General features: G+C 44.1%; 1 protein-coding gene across 3 annotated transcripts in view; it reads right to left on the bottom strand.

Moving 5' to 3' along the window:
• The window catches only part of TBC1D1 (TBC1 domain family member 1), a 207408-nt gene that overhangs the window by 54857 nt on the left and 137493 nt on the right, over positions 1-15058 (bottom strand). For all 3 annotated transcript variants that reach the window (XM_037897936.2, XM_027822175.3, XM_027822174.3), the window contains one exon: positions 8180-8365. In XM_037897936.2, coding sequence (XP_037753864.1) covers positions 8180-8365 — 186 coding nt within the window. The remainder of the gene's footprint in view (positions 1-8179; positions 8366-15058) is intronic.

The raw sequence follows: 15058 nt of genomic DNA on the forward strand, positions 1-15058 counted from the left end.
GCTGTTCAATGTACAGAATGCCCATGGAAGTCAATGGTAGTGGTATGCAAAGACTGAGGGTAGGATATACCCTTAGTAAGTGAGAACACCTGGACAGCAACAGTAAATATTTAAATGTGCAATAATGTATCAGGAGATAAAGATGGTAAGTAGTGAATATTATACTGCACATTTAATATTAGCACTTTTACTGCTTAATTTAGTAGTAGTCAAAATGAACATATTCTGTGCTTATTGAAACATTATTGCATATTAAAATATTTACTGTTAGTTCCCAAAGATGAAAACCCCTGAATATGTGGCTGATAAAAAAGCAAGCCTGCTAAAGCATGTTCTCATCTGCTTTTCAAAACATGTGTCACGGGTTGGTTCCTTTGTATAACAGCAACTCAGAGCACTTCTTGAAATTTATCTGCCTGTAAGGAAGAAAAAAAAGCAATTCCAAGATACACGTGCTCCTGTTTCTTTTAAAGACTTGTTTCTTTCATTTATTGACAAGTTTCAGATATACCGATTTTTAGTGTATTTGTGGTTGTTTAGTAATTAGTGTCTATTTTCTCTAGACAGAGTGCTGATCAACATCTGACTAAGCTTACTTTCTTATTTTCATAGATATAAGTGTCACACAGTGATTTAACACGTTATCCGTGGGTTTCATGTGGGTTTCACTTTGAAGGTGAAAGAGGAAAGAAATAAATCATCGGAGTATTTTAAAAAAGAGAAAAAATATACTTTTTAATGTTAAGTCCCATAAGAACTGAAAAAACCTTAGGTTCCCACATGTTCAGAAATTCCCACAGCAACTGCGTAATACAGCTACCAGCTAAAGTTCTAATTGGAAGTTTTATAAATCTCTGCCTGAGTTGAGCTTCCATACTACACAAAATCTTTCAGAACTAGCTCAGACCTCTGCCTAAACCAACCTTCCCTGGCTGGGTTAATCTTTCAAGACTAGACTCCCAGGCTGCGCTAGGTCTTTCAAGAATGGAACAAATCTTTCGGGTTTGGCAGGCCTTTGCCTGAGCCAGGCTTCCAGGCTAACTTCAGTCCTAGGCTGACTTCAGAAATTGGAGCAGGAGTTTGCCTCAGCTAAGCTTCCAGGCTAGACTTGACACTTTCAAAGCTGGGACAAGCTTTGTAGCTCCTTAACCCCACCCCCCATTAAACTCCAACCCATCAGCCAATGACCACTCCATCACAGCTACCCAGGACAACGGATAACATTGTTAAAAGTGACTCAGGTACCTAAGTCCCATTGTTAGAAGTCACTTGGGCTGATTTTTCAAGGGCACAAATGGTACTTAGGTGCCTACCTCTCACTGAAAGTCAATGGGAGTTAGGTGCTAAGTGTACCTTTGAAAATCTACCCCCAAGTCAAGACTGAAAATGGGACTCAGGCACTTTTGAAAATTTTACCCTAGATCTCAATATTCTGACTTTGTAGTGAGACACCAAATTAAGTCAACCTGATTTTAATACCAACAACCTGATCCTTAAAACAAGAAGGGCTAATAATGGAATGAAGTAGATTCTTTCTAAAAAAGGTAACGCAAGTACAGAAACACAAGTAGATGCTTAAGGAAATACAACACAGTGCACATCATAAAGGGCAATCACACATTCAGATTTCAAGGTACCACAGAAACCTGGACCCAGGTTTCACTGTCCCCTAAGAGCTTTTGCTCAGCTTTGAAAGAGGATTCCATTCAGTACTACTGCAGTTCTAGGCCTCTTTCTATACAGTTGTCCGCCTTGACAGACAACCCTTCCTCTCCACACATCTTACTCAGAGATTTATCCAGGGGTGTGGGGGGGAGGGGCAGGAGTAACTGTCCTTCCTCACACATTATCTTGGTACCAGGTGCTCCCTCCCTCAGAAGTCTTCAGAGGATCATCGTGGCCACGCTCACCATTAGTGTCTTTGACAGGGCTAAGAGGCTCTCCTCCTCCAAATCCCAAATGGTCTTTGGACTCCCTCCCATCTCACCTCAAATCAGAGAGGAGTGACCAACCCAACAAATAAAATTTAATCTTGGGCTTTCTGTAAAATGGAGGACATGGAGAATAGGGAAAGAAATTAATAGGAAGGCCAGAACTTCATCTATTTAAGTAACCATTAAAATTTTTTAGAAAATACTTTATTAGTAGTACCTCAGTCTATTTAAACTAAAGAAAATATACATAAAAAAGGGAGTCATAAGTGCTGGAGGTGATGTGAGGGAATAGTGACCTTTCTGCATATATTGTGGGAATGCCCTAAGCCAGTGGTTCTCAAACTATTATACTATTGTGACCCCTTTCACACAGCAAGCCTCTAAGTGAGACCCCCCCTTATAAATTAAAAACACTTGTTTATATATTTAACACCATTATAAATGCTGGAGGTAAAGCGGGGTTTGGAGTGGAGGCTGACCGCTCGTGACCCTCCCTCCCCCATGTAATAACCTCACAGCCCTCTGAGGGGTCCTGACCCCCAGTTTGAGAACCTTTGCCCTAAGCTAACAGTGTTTTAGAAGATAAACAACAAATAAAAAATTCAAAATAACTAAAGTTAGGTTACCCACAGAACACATAATGATTCTTTTAGGTTACAGTCCAAAGGAGGTTACTGACTCAGGGAAGGACCCACTGATAACACAATTACACTGCTACCAGCCAGATATAACATAGCTCACATTTGGAAAAGGACAGGTCCCCCCAACATTAGCATCATGGAGAAAAGTACAGGGAACCCTTTTAATGGAAAAATGACAGACCCCCTTACATCAGGATCAAGTAGATGTTGCAGTCTTTTAGAATTTGTATAAGAGGTTGACCATACACATATAGGTCTTTGAAAAAGGTAACAAAACCAGGTTATGCATATGATTTGTTAATATTTGTATGGAAATTTCATGTACATTAAAAATGACAAAATAAAAAGATTAAAAAACAATTAAGCAGAAGGGAGAAGCTCTACGAGGATGAAAAGCACTTAATTATTACTACCTTATCTTTATTTCTAATACCTTATAACTCTTTTCTGACCTTTCTACACAAAACGCACAGTTAACATTATATTACACAGTTCATATTATGTTATTAAGCCCTAGTCTACACTATGAGTTTAGGTCGAATTTAGCAGTGTTAGATCGATTTAACCGTGCACCCATCCACACAACGAAGCCATTTTTGTCGGCTTAATGGGCTCTTAAATTGATTTCTGTACTCCTCCCTGATGAGGGGATTAGCACTTAAATCCACATCGCCGGGTCGAATTTGGGATAGTGTGGATGCAATTTGACGGTATTGGCCTCCGGGAGCTATCCCAGAGTGCTCCATTGTGACCGCTCTGGACAGCACTCTCAACACAGATGCACTGGCCAGGTAGACAGGAAAAGCCCCGCAAACTTTTGAATTTCATTTCCTGTTTGGCCAGCATGGCAAGCTGATCAGCACAGGTGACCGTGCAGATCTCATCAGCAGAGGTGATCATGGAGTCCCAGAATCGCAAAAGAGCTCCAGCATGGACCGAACAGGAGGTACGGGATTTGATCGCTGTATGGGGAGAAGAATCCATGCTATCAGAACTCCGTTCCAAAAGACGAAATGCCAAAATATTTGAAAAAATCTTCAAGGACATGAAGGACAGAGGCTATAACAGGGACCTGCAGCAGTGCCGCGTGAAACTTAAGGAGCTCAGGCAAGCCTACCAGAAAACCAAAGAGGCAAATGCCCACTCAGGGTCAGACCCCCAGACATAGAATCATAGAATATCAGGGTTGGAAGGGACCTCAGGAGGTCATCTAGTCCAACCCCCTGCTCAAAGCAGGACCAATCCCCAATTAAATCATCCCAGCCAGTGCTTTGTCAAGCCTGACCTTAAAAACTTCTAAGGAAGGAGATTCCACCACCTCCCTACGTAATGCATTCCAGTGTTTCACCACCCTCCTAGTGAAAAAGTTTTTCCTAATATCCAACCTAAATCTCCCCCACTGAACTTGACACCATTACTCCTTGTTCTGTCATCTGCTACCACTGAGAACAGTCTAGAGCCATCCTCTTTGGAACCCCCTTTCAGGTAGCTGAAAGCAGCTATTAAATCCCCCCTCATTCTTCTCTTCCGTAGACTAAACATCCCCACTTCCCTCAGCCTCTCCTCATAACTCATGTGTTCCAGTCCCCTAATCATTTTTGTTGCCCTCCGCTGGACTCTTTCCAATTTTTCCACATCCTTCTTGTAGCATGGGGCCCAAAACTGGACACAGTACTCCAGATGAGTCCTCACCAGTGTCAAATAGAGGGGAACAATCATGTCCCTCGATCTGCTGGCAATGCCCCTACTTATACATCCCAAAATGCCATTGGCCTTCTTGGCAACAAGGGCACACTGTTGACTCATATCCAGCTTCTTGTCCACTGTAACCCCTAGGTCCTTTTCTGCAGAACTGCTGCCTAGCCTTTCGGTCCCTAGTCTGTAGCGGTGCATTGGATTCTTCCGTCCTAAGTGCAGGACTCTGCACTTGTCCTTGTTGAACCTCATCAGATTTCTTTTGGCCCAATCCTCCAATTTGTCTAGGACCTTCTGTATCCTATCCCTACCCTCCAGCGTATCTACCTCTCCTCCCAGTTTAGTGTCATCTGCAAACTTGCTGAGGGTGCAATCCACACCATCCTCCATATCATTTATGAAGATATTGATCAAAACCGGCCCCAGGACCGACACTTGGGGCACTCCATTTGATACTGGGTGCCAACTAGACATGGAGCCATTGATCACTACCCTTTGAGCCCGACAATCTAGCCAGCTTTCTATCCACCTTATAGTCCATTCATCCAGCCCATACTTCTTTAACTTGCTGGCAAGAATACTGTGGGAGACAGTGTCAAAAGCTTTGCTAAAGTCAAGGAACAACAGGTCCACTGCTTTCCCTTCATCCATAGAACCAGTTATCTTGTCATATGATGCTTCTATGACGAGCTGCATGCAATTCTAGGGGGTGCCCTTACAACTACCCCACCCCGTTCGTGCACTCCTGCAAGGGAGTCTAACGCAACAGGGATGAGGATTTTGGGGACGAGGAAGATAATGATGATGAGGAGAAGGAGGTTGAAGATAGTGCACACAAGGCAAGCGGAGAAACTGTTCTCCCCAACAGCCAGGAACTGTAGATCACCCTGGAGACAGTACTCTCCCAACCTGGGCTCCCAGACCTTGAAGGAGGAGAAGGCACCTTTGGTGAGTGTACCTTTGTAAATATAATACATGGTTTAAAAGCAAGCGTGTTTAATGATTAATTTGCCCTGAAGACTTGGGGTGCTACTGGAAAAGTCTGTTAACGTGTCTGGGGATGGAGCGGAAGTCCTCCAGGGACATCTCAATGAAGCTCTCCGGGGGGGGGGGGGGGGGGGGGGCGGGCACTCCGGGCACCCAACCACTCCACCCCAGAGAACTGCCCAAGCAACAGAAGGCTGGCATTCAATAAGTTTTGAAGTGCAGTGTGGCCTTGTCCTTCCCTCCTCCCCCACCCCACCCGGGCTACCTTGGCAGTTATCCCCCTATTTGTGTGACGACTTAATAAAGAATGCATGAATTTGAAACAACAATGACTTTATTGCCTCTGCAAGTGGTGATCGAAGCGGGGAGGGGAGGGCGGTTGACTTAGAGGGAAGTAGAGTGAACCAAGGAGGCGGGTTTTCATCAAGGAGAAGCAAACAGAACAGTCACACTGTAGCCTGGCCAGCCATGAAACTGGTTTTCAAAGTTTCTCTGATGCGCAGCGCATCCTGCTGTGCTCTTCTAACTGACCTGGTGTCTGGCTGCGCATAATCAGCAGCCAGGCAATTTGCCTCAAACTCCCACCCCACCATAAATGTCTCCCCCTTACTCTCACAGATATTGTGGTGCACACAGCAAGCAGTAATAACAATGGGAATATTGGTTTCGCTGAGGTCTAACCGAGTCAGTAAACTGCGCCAGCGCGCTTTTAAATGTCCAAATGCACATTCTACCACCATTCTGCACTTGCTCAGCCTATAGTTGAACAACTCCTGACTACTGTCCAGGGTGCCTGTGTATGGCTTCATGAGCCATGGCATTAAGGGGTAGGTTGGGTCCCCAAGGATAACTATAGGCATTTCAACATCCCCAACGGTTATTTTCTGGTCTGGGAATAAAGTCCCTTCCTGCAGCTTTTGAAACAGACCAGAGTTCCTGAAGATGTGAGTGTCATGTACCTTTCCCAGCCACCCACACTGATGTTGATGAAACATCCTTTGTGATCCACCAGTGCTTGCAGCACTATTGAAAAGTACCCCTTGCGGTTTATGTACTCGCCGGCTTGGTGCTCCGGTGCCAAGATAGGGATACGGGTTCCGTCTATGGCCCCACCACAGTTAGGGAATCCCATTGCAGCAAAGCCATCCACTATGACCTGCACATTTCTCAGAGTCACTACCCTTGATAGCAGCAGCTCAGTGATTGCTTTGACTACTTGGATCACAGCAGCCCCCACAGTAGATCTGCCCGTTCCAAATTGATTCCCAACTGACCGGTAGCTGTCTGGCATTGCAAGCTTCCAGAAGGCAATCGCCACACGCTTCTGAACTGTGAGGGCTGCTCTCATCTTGGTATTCTTGCGCTACAGGGCAGGGGAAAGCAAGTCACAAAGTTCCATGAAAGTGCCCTTACGCATGCGAAAGTTTCGCAGCCACTGGGAATCATCCCAGACCTGCAACACTATGCGGTCCCACCAGTCTGTGCTTGTTTCCCGGGCCCAGAATCGGCGTTCCACGGCATGAACCTGTCCCACTGCCACCAGGATGGCCAAATTTCTGGGGCCTGTGCTTTGAGAGAAGTCTGTGTCCATGTCATCATCACTCTCATCACTGCGCTGCCATTGCCTCCTTTTGCAGGTTCTGGTTCTGCATATACTTCATGATAATGCACGAGGTGTTTACAATGCTCATAACTGTCGCAGTGATTTGAGTGGGCTCCATGCTTGCTGTGGTATGGCGTCTGCAGGAGAGCAGAGTTGCAGGGGAAGCAGTGGTTGGATGACCAGTTTTGCAGACCTTCTGCACCATCTGCTGCCAGGACTCAACCACTGAGCGGGCTACACACTTGCCGTGGAATGGCGAGACAAGAGCAGGAGAGCAGAGTGGAAGCGGCGGATGACGACGGTCATATAGAGGACCTGCGAGACCACCAGGAGAGCAGAGTGGCAGTGGAAGCGGTGGTTGGAAGACCAGTTTTTCCGACCTATTGCACAGTCTGCTGCCAGAGCAGGAGAGCAGAGTGGCAGCGGAAGCGGTGGATGACGACGAGAGTTAGCAATCCTACTGCACTGTCTGCTGAAAGCAGTATGGTGCCCGCACGGAAAAAAGGTACAAAACGATTGTCTGCCGTTGCTTTCACGGAGGAAGGGGCGACTGATGACATGTACCCAAAACCACCCGCAACAATGTTTTTGCCCCACCAGGCATTGGGAGCTCAACCCAGAATTCTAATGGGCGGCAGAGACTGCGAGATAGCTACCCACAGTGCAACGCTCTGAAAGTTGACACTAGCCTGGGTACTGTGGACGCACTCCGCCGACTTAATGCACTTAGTGGGGACACACACAATCGACTGTATAAAAATCGCTGCCTAAAAAGTCGACTTCTATCAATTTGACCGAATTTCATAGTGTAGACATACCCTAAGTGTCTGCATAATGTGCATATAATTGTCAGCACCGGGGTAATCAGTATTTCACCCACAGATTAAAGTACAAGGCCAACTCCTTGAGGACTCCGTTTAACTCTCAGAATGGCTAAAGAGGGTTTAGTGAGTGACCGATATTTAAACAATCACCTGTGCATGGGAATGCACTAAAGAAGCAGTTCAGAAGGACAACACTGATGCTCCTTATCAGCACTTCCAGGCACCAGTCTAAAAACATCCAATGAAATGCCAACAATAAAGTGGCAATTAAGATAAAGTAAATAAGCCATAGGTAAAAGATTTAGAGTAAATGAAGGAAAGAAGAAGACACCATACATAATAAAGAGGGTTGGGAGAGACAGTGCTAGATTGATTTTATCTAAATTGCTTCTAAAACATTTTGTTAAGACCTGATCCTATTCATGTGAAACCTTCAATACAAACCAAGAACACAGAACTTGTTCTCCATAGGATCTATTCAAAATTTTTACTAACCTTGCAACTTTTGATTTTCCTTTTCCATTCTGAGGAGCAGTATCTGTTGAAGAATGGCTTTCTGCCACAGTTCTCGAAGCTCCCGAGTTGTCCGTTTCCTGTCTTCTTTCACTGGCCCAAAGGGGCCATCTTCACAAACTGGTTCTAACGGGGACCTGGGTGGAAGATCTCCCAATTCAGAGTAATCTTTAAGAGATAGAAATGAGCATTACCCATTTAGATTTCACAGTCAAACAAAAGGGCACATTTTCAAAGGCCCAGCAGCCACTTGTGCACATGTAAAAAATGTACTATGTATGCGTCTAAACTGTGTGCACTGTAACCTACACATAAGCAGTCTCAATAGTCTAAACACCTATCGAAGTGCAAGTGGAACCAATAGATTTTGCACATGCAAGTCTTAATATTTGTGTGTGTAGGTGCTTCACTATTGAAGTACTGGTGTAGGTATTCGAATATCTGAAGCGCACACAGAGACATATTTGCACTTGCAGGTGTACAGAATATTGGACACTTGTGTCAAGAGAATGCCTAGTATAGCCCTTTTGTAAATCTATCTTTTGTTCCCAGGATAGGGCTAAATTATTTAAACAATGCATTTGTATTGGAAACCTAAAACTGGAAATTTCATGCTTAATTGGACATGCAAAACTTGCATTGTGCCCATATCTGTATCTTCTATCTACTCAGTCAGATTCAGGCTCTCTTTCCTTAACTTCAGATCAATTAAAAAGAAATCCTGGCAGGTACATTTTCACTTTCTTGATGACAAAAATTACTGTCTTAGGTTTCACTGAGATCTGTCATTAAAGCTTTGACTTTTCTCCACTCCTTGAAGTTACTGTCTCTTGGGGGAGAGGGGAGGGAGGAGGGAGGCAGAGGGGCGGGAAATCCATGTGTTTAGGCACAGTTGTTATCAAATGTAAATTTAAAGTCTCCACACTCTTAACCCATCTTTATTCTTTCTTCAGGTGTCTCTCTCTCATCCAGTTTGAACACCATCCAATCTAAACATGTTTAATCGAGGTGCTGATATTGGCCATTTGTATCAATGGGAGTTTTCAGACAGTGACTTCAGGGGAAGCAAAACTAGAGAAATATGGGCCCGATTTCTGCCTTATGAAATTTCAGTTCCAGCATTTTATTACTGATAATATCTTTCTGTTCCCAGTATTTCCTGTCTGTTGGAAATAGCGCTGAATACCATTCTGCAGTGGTTAAGAACTATTTTATCTCACAGTTTGAGTATTGTACTTATACCATATAATCCTGTTTCTTCAATGGGCTCTATGCAAGCAGACCACATGTAGCCCCATTGACTCTGTGTAAGTGCAGGGTTCCTGCTATACACAGCTTATCTTACTTATCTATTAGAAATTCTAATCAATAAACCACAAATTTTCAGGAGATCAGATGCACTAATTAATAGGCCAGACAGTTCAGAATGCTAGCTATTTGTTTATTATTACTTGACATATTTTACATTTGTGCAAATAAAATATGGGACTCCATCCAGGAAAAATTATAAATAGCCCAGTATCAATTCCATAGACACCACGGATACAAAACACACTTCTTCCTCCCTCTCCTTTTAAAAATAGGCTTGGTAACATAAAAACGTAAGAACAGCCATACTGAAACAGACCAAAAGGTCCATCTAGCTCAGCAGCCTGTCTTCCGACAGCGGCCACTGCCAGGTGCCCCAGAGGAAATGAACAGAACAGTTTATCATCAAGTGATCCATCCCCTATCATCCATTCCCAGCTTCTGGCAAGCAGAGGCTAGGGATGCCATTGATGGACCTATCCTCCATGAACTTATCTAGTTCTTTTTTGAACCCTGTTCTAGTCTTGGCCTTCACAAGATCCTCTGACAAGGAGTTTCACAGACTGACTGTGCATTGTACATTTTCGTCTTTCCTTCTCTTCCTCCCAGCTAATACTCCAGACTGAAATAAATTACTGGTAATTTACCAAAGAACAGACATAGCACAAGCAATAGATGGGTCAGATTCTCTAATACAATAGACCCTCGCTAGAGCGCGCATCACTAGAGCGCGGATCCGCATATAGCATGGTCGTGACGATGGATCCCAAATTTAAATATTTAAATTCGGATCCATGGTAACGCAGTCCCCGTGTACGGATCCCGAGCCCCGCATTCTAGCAAGGGTCCCGTGTACCTCCCTACCCATGTCTCTCAACTCTGACCTAGAGGAATTCAACTTTGAGGGTTGAAACTGTTCTTCAGGCACATGCAGTCAGTCCTTGACCACTTGGCTGAGACCTCCAAGAAGGGAACTAATGGTGATAAGGTAGAGATTTTTGGTGATGTGCAGAATTGTCCCTTAGGAACCTGACAATAACATAGGCCTCATAGAAGAATTATGTTTTCATGAGGGACCTGTTGGTGGACTGAAGACATAAACCAGGTCAAGGAGAGGAATCCGAGCATAATCATTAGCTTTATCCTCAACTCTAGTTGCATGCTGCTCAAGTTAGTACTATCTGGTGGTGAAGAAGGAGGCCCAAAGTTATACCCCTTTTACAGCACCTTTATCTGGGTACCTCAGGGCTGTTCTCTAATTTATACTGGCTTGTATCCACCCTACAGCAGCACTTATGCCAGCCAAGGAGTGCTGTAGCACCTCCCTTACCCAACACACTCCCTATGCCAGAGGGAGCGGAGCTGGCAGAGAAATGGCTTTGCCAGGCAAAATTTCACCAGCTGCCAGTTTAAGGCAGCTTGCAGCTCTTTTGCACCACTGGAGTGACTCAAAGGATCTGTAGCAGAGGCCAGAGACTGGCCCATTATTTCTCAAAACTATAAAGACATTAAAACCACATACTTATCCAATGGCCTGCTAAGTAAAGCTTTATAACAGGACACTTCAATAAATTACAGAAGCATATACTAGCTATTGAAAGCTGGTGTGTCTCGGAGATTTTAAAATAATCAAAATTAGTATATAAAAAAATAGCTAAACTCGGTTTGACACAGAAAACACACAAACCTTAACTGCATAAACACAGCACCAATACAGTTCATAATACAGTGGGATGAATACCAGTTTCCAATGTAAATATTCAGTAATGTAGTCATGAACCCCTACAACTAATGCAAACAGAACAACATTCAAGAAGTGTTTGTTCTAGCTTCTAGCTTTTCTGTCACGTCACCTTTCCCTTTCACCAAATTTTTCACTTATGATTGTTTACTTAAATACCTTTTGCAGTAAGTCAAGCATGCAAATAGCCCACTTAAAAAATTCATTACAGTAGAACTCTTAAATCGGTCACAGAATAAAAAAAAAGCATCATGAGAATATAAGAGGAATTATTCTTTATTTTTAGCGAAACATTGAACAATATTGTTCCTTACCAAAATAAGTACTTAGCTTTTTTGGTTTTGTTTTGTAACTCCTGCTACAACAACATCAGTAATTAATTTCATCTGTCAACCCTCTCTATATATAGATTTAATTTCACCCATCCACTGATGTGTAGCCATCTTATATTGCTACACTGATGGACTCATTAGCCTTAGATGTATACAGTATCTAGAGGAAAAATAACTCATTTCCCCCCCAATGTGTCATGTCTCCCACGCATAGTTGTGGCTGAAAATATATCTCTCTTTATCCCAAGTTCCAACTGTAAGGCCATCTCCATGGGACTTTTCCCTTCAGCCAAACAGAATGGCTGCACAGCCTATCCCAAGGGAAGAGCCAGGTGACTCTGTGGCTACATATGCAAGGAAATGCTCTGCTCTAAAAGTAGTAAAGTGGACCCAAACCCAACTCTACCCAGTCAAGGCCAAGTACCTCTGTGCATATTATTTCAAACTAGCTCCTAGGGAGGGGACATTCCTGAAAGCAGATATTCTCAATGGTAGTTCAGAGGGCCACTTTTTTTTTTATTTTTTTTTATATAAAATTGGCTACCACTGCAACATACATTTGAAATTAAAAACACAAAGGTTATGTCTACACTGCAATTAAAAACCCACAGCTGGCCTGTGCCAGCTGACTCGGGCTCAGGGGGCTTGGGCTAAGGAACTGTTTAATTGTGCTGCAGACATTCGCGCTCAGGTTAGAGCCTGGACTCTAGGGCCCTGTGAGGTGGGACTGTCCCAGAGCTCGGGCCGAGCCCGAGTCATCTGACACAGGCCAGACATGCGTGTCTAATTGCAGTGTAGACCTGGCCACAGCAATTCTCTCCTTCTAGAAGTTAATTAAATAGAAAGGTTTTCAGCATTTTAAATTCCATTTGGATAGCCACTACCTTGACCTCTCAGTCTCTAAGTAGCCAGTCTTCTCTCACTTGCCCACAGGCACTCCCTCTGAACTTGGAAATTCACTCATAACTGACTTGTTCAACTTCTGACTTCTGCTTTTATGAACTGTATCACTGTCAGTATCTCCTCCCAAAGAGTCAGAGACAAAAGGGCTTGTGCAAACACCACCTATTCCACCACACAGTGCTTATGGAGTGTTACCTGAAGTTCAAGATCTAAACAGAGATGTATGTAGTAACAACAGAAAGTAGAGGATTGGAACTAGAGACACCTTCAGTGGGCACAATTTAAATCCTTATTCTTGCTCTCAGCACTTAATGTAAATTACCAAAGTACGTGCAATATTCCCTATTCTAAGAGAATACAGTGAATTTCATGGTAAAGTAAATTTGGCAAAAGGCAAATCTGTGACACTTTAGTAGCAATTACCGATAGTCCCAAAAGGAACTAGAAAATGTTGATAAATATACATTTGAAAATACAAATGTCTGCTACAGAAAAAAAAGATTTATAGTGTCACCTCTTGCAAAAACTTTAAAAGGTGGGGTAAAAAGTCGTCTCCGTGCCAAGACTCAAGTTCAAGTTTTTCCCTGCCATCATAACTCTGCTTTATACGGGAAGATCTGAGCTGGAGCAGGAAAATCAATTTGTAGAAATAGGCCCATATTCTGTAACTGATTTAGGGCTCTTTAAACACAAAACATTTTTAATAACGCATTTCAGATCTTTCAGGTTGCGTTACACATATGCAAACACACACACAAATATAACGGATTGTTTGAGTTCATATCAAACTGTCACAAAATTTTAATGAAATAAGCAACAGTGGTGCAACTAGCAAAATCTTTACACGATGTGTATCTGCTGTGATAATTTTCCTCTTTATGTTTTTGCATTAAGATAAACATGTCTTTTGGGGAGGATAGATATCCTTAATAGTTTACACGTTTCTTCTAGAGTTAGATATTTTATCAAACATTTTATTCAGGAAGAAATCTGTCTTCTTGTAAGGGGACTGTTGCCCCCTTACTAACATTCAGTGGGGGTGTTTTGGTTGGCTAGCTCCCAGTACTAAAAAGGGGGAAGGGTCGATGGGGAATCAGGACCCTGAGACTGACAGCCCCCACGAACAATGGGGAGAGGCCAATGCTCCAGGTCAGCCTGAATGACAGTGCGAGCAGGCTAATCAGGGAGTCAGGAGGCCAGGGAGGTCCCGTCCTCCGTGTGAGCTGGAATTGCCTGGGTCAGACAGAGTGAGGCCCAAACTAAGCTGGGGAGCAGAGCTGTGCCAGATCCAGAGGGACCAGAAAAGCAGCCCAGAGAGAGCAGACCCTGTCCTGGGAGCAGAGCTGCAGCAACCAGAGCCAGAGGGGCCAGAAAAGCAGCCCAGGGAGCTGGAGGCAGAGCAGCAGCAGCAGTGCTGAGACAGAGTGGTGGAGCTGGAGCAGTCCAGAGCTGGGTGCGGTGAGCAGCTGAGGGGAGCGAGGGGGACCCTGGGCAGAGGGCCCAGCACAGGGAGACGCCTCAGCCAAGAGGCTCTGCAGGCCAGGCTTGGATCGTAACCCCGAAAGGGCGCGGGCGACATTGGGAAGAAGGGTCCTACCACTTAGAGCCTGAGAGCATGTGGCCACCACCAGAGCAAGTGTCCAACCCATAGCATCCCTGCAGCACAACCAGGGCCTGAGAAGAAGACCTGGGACTTACAAGGAACAGACTGTGAACTGCCCTGACATTCCAGAGACACTGTTTGTGATGTTCCCTGCCACAGAGCGGGTGGATGTGTTTCCTTTAACCTTTCCCATTTTTCCTTATTCTTTTTAAAATTAATTGTTGATTAAATAACTTGCATTTGCTTTAACTTGTATGTAATGGCCAGTGGGTCAGAGAAGTGCCCAGTGCAGAGAGAGTACCCTGGAGTGGGGATACCCTAGCCCCTGTCCTAGGTGACCACAGCAGGGTTGGGGGTCGAGCCCCCCAGGAATCCTGGGCCCAGCCTTGTTGGGTTTACGAGGACTCTGCCAGACAGGAGAGTGGAAGGGGAGTCCTCAAGGGCAGGGAGGCCACTGGGTAAAGGAAGTGGGAGCGAGGACTCAGATCCTTTCGTTGGGGTAGTGCAGAAGCCAGGAAAGTTCCCCATAAGAGCAGGACTATTCCCCCACTTACATTCTGATAAGGAAGCATCATATTATTTGCAAAGGCAGTTTGAGGTTGCTTGGTTCCAGAACACAGGTTGTCAAACACAAGGCAAAACTGATTGAACACACGTACATGAGCCTTTCTAACTCTTCCATAATGTTAGAAGTAAATACACCCAGAGAATGTGATCAGAATTCCAATCTTCCTGTTTTTAATCTGTACATCCTCCCCTCTCAGTGAAAACATGAGCATGTTGATCTTCTTCAGTAGCAGGGAAAAACCTACAACAGATCATCTTCTAGTTCACTGCACGTGTTAGTTAAACAATTTTAGCTCTTGTGAATTTTCCAATAAAAAACTTCATCATATCAACATGCATCAGTGTGGGATATTAACTAGTCAACAGGACAGTTTTTGCTTCCAGTTCAGCCAATAATTTTAAACTGC

This window comes from Chelonia mydas, chromosome 4 (genome assembly GCF_015237465.2).
Source record: "Chelonia mydas isolate rCheMyd1 chromosome 4, rCheMyd1.pri.v2, whole genome shotgun sequence".
Lineage (NCBI taxonomy): Eukaryota > Metazoa > Chordata > Testudines > Cheloniidae > Chelonia > Chelonia mydas.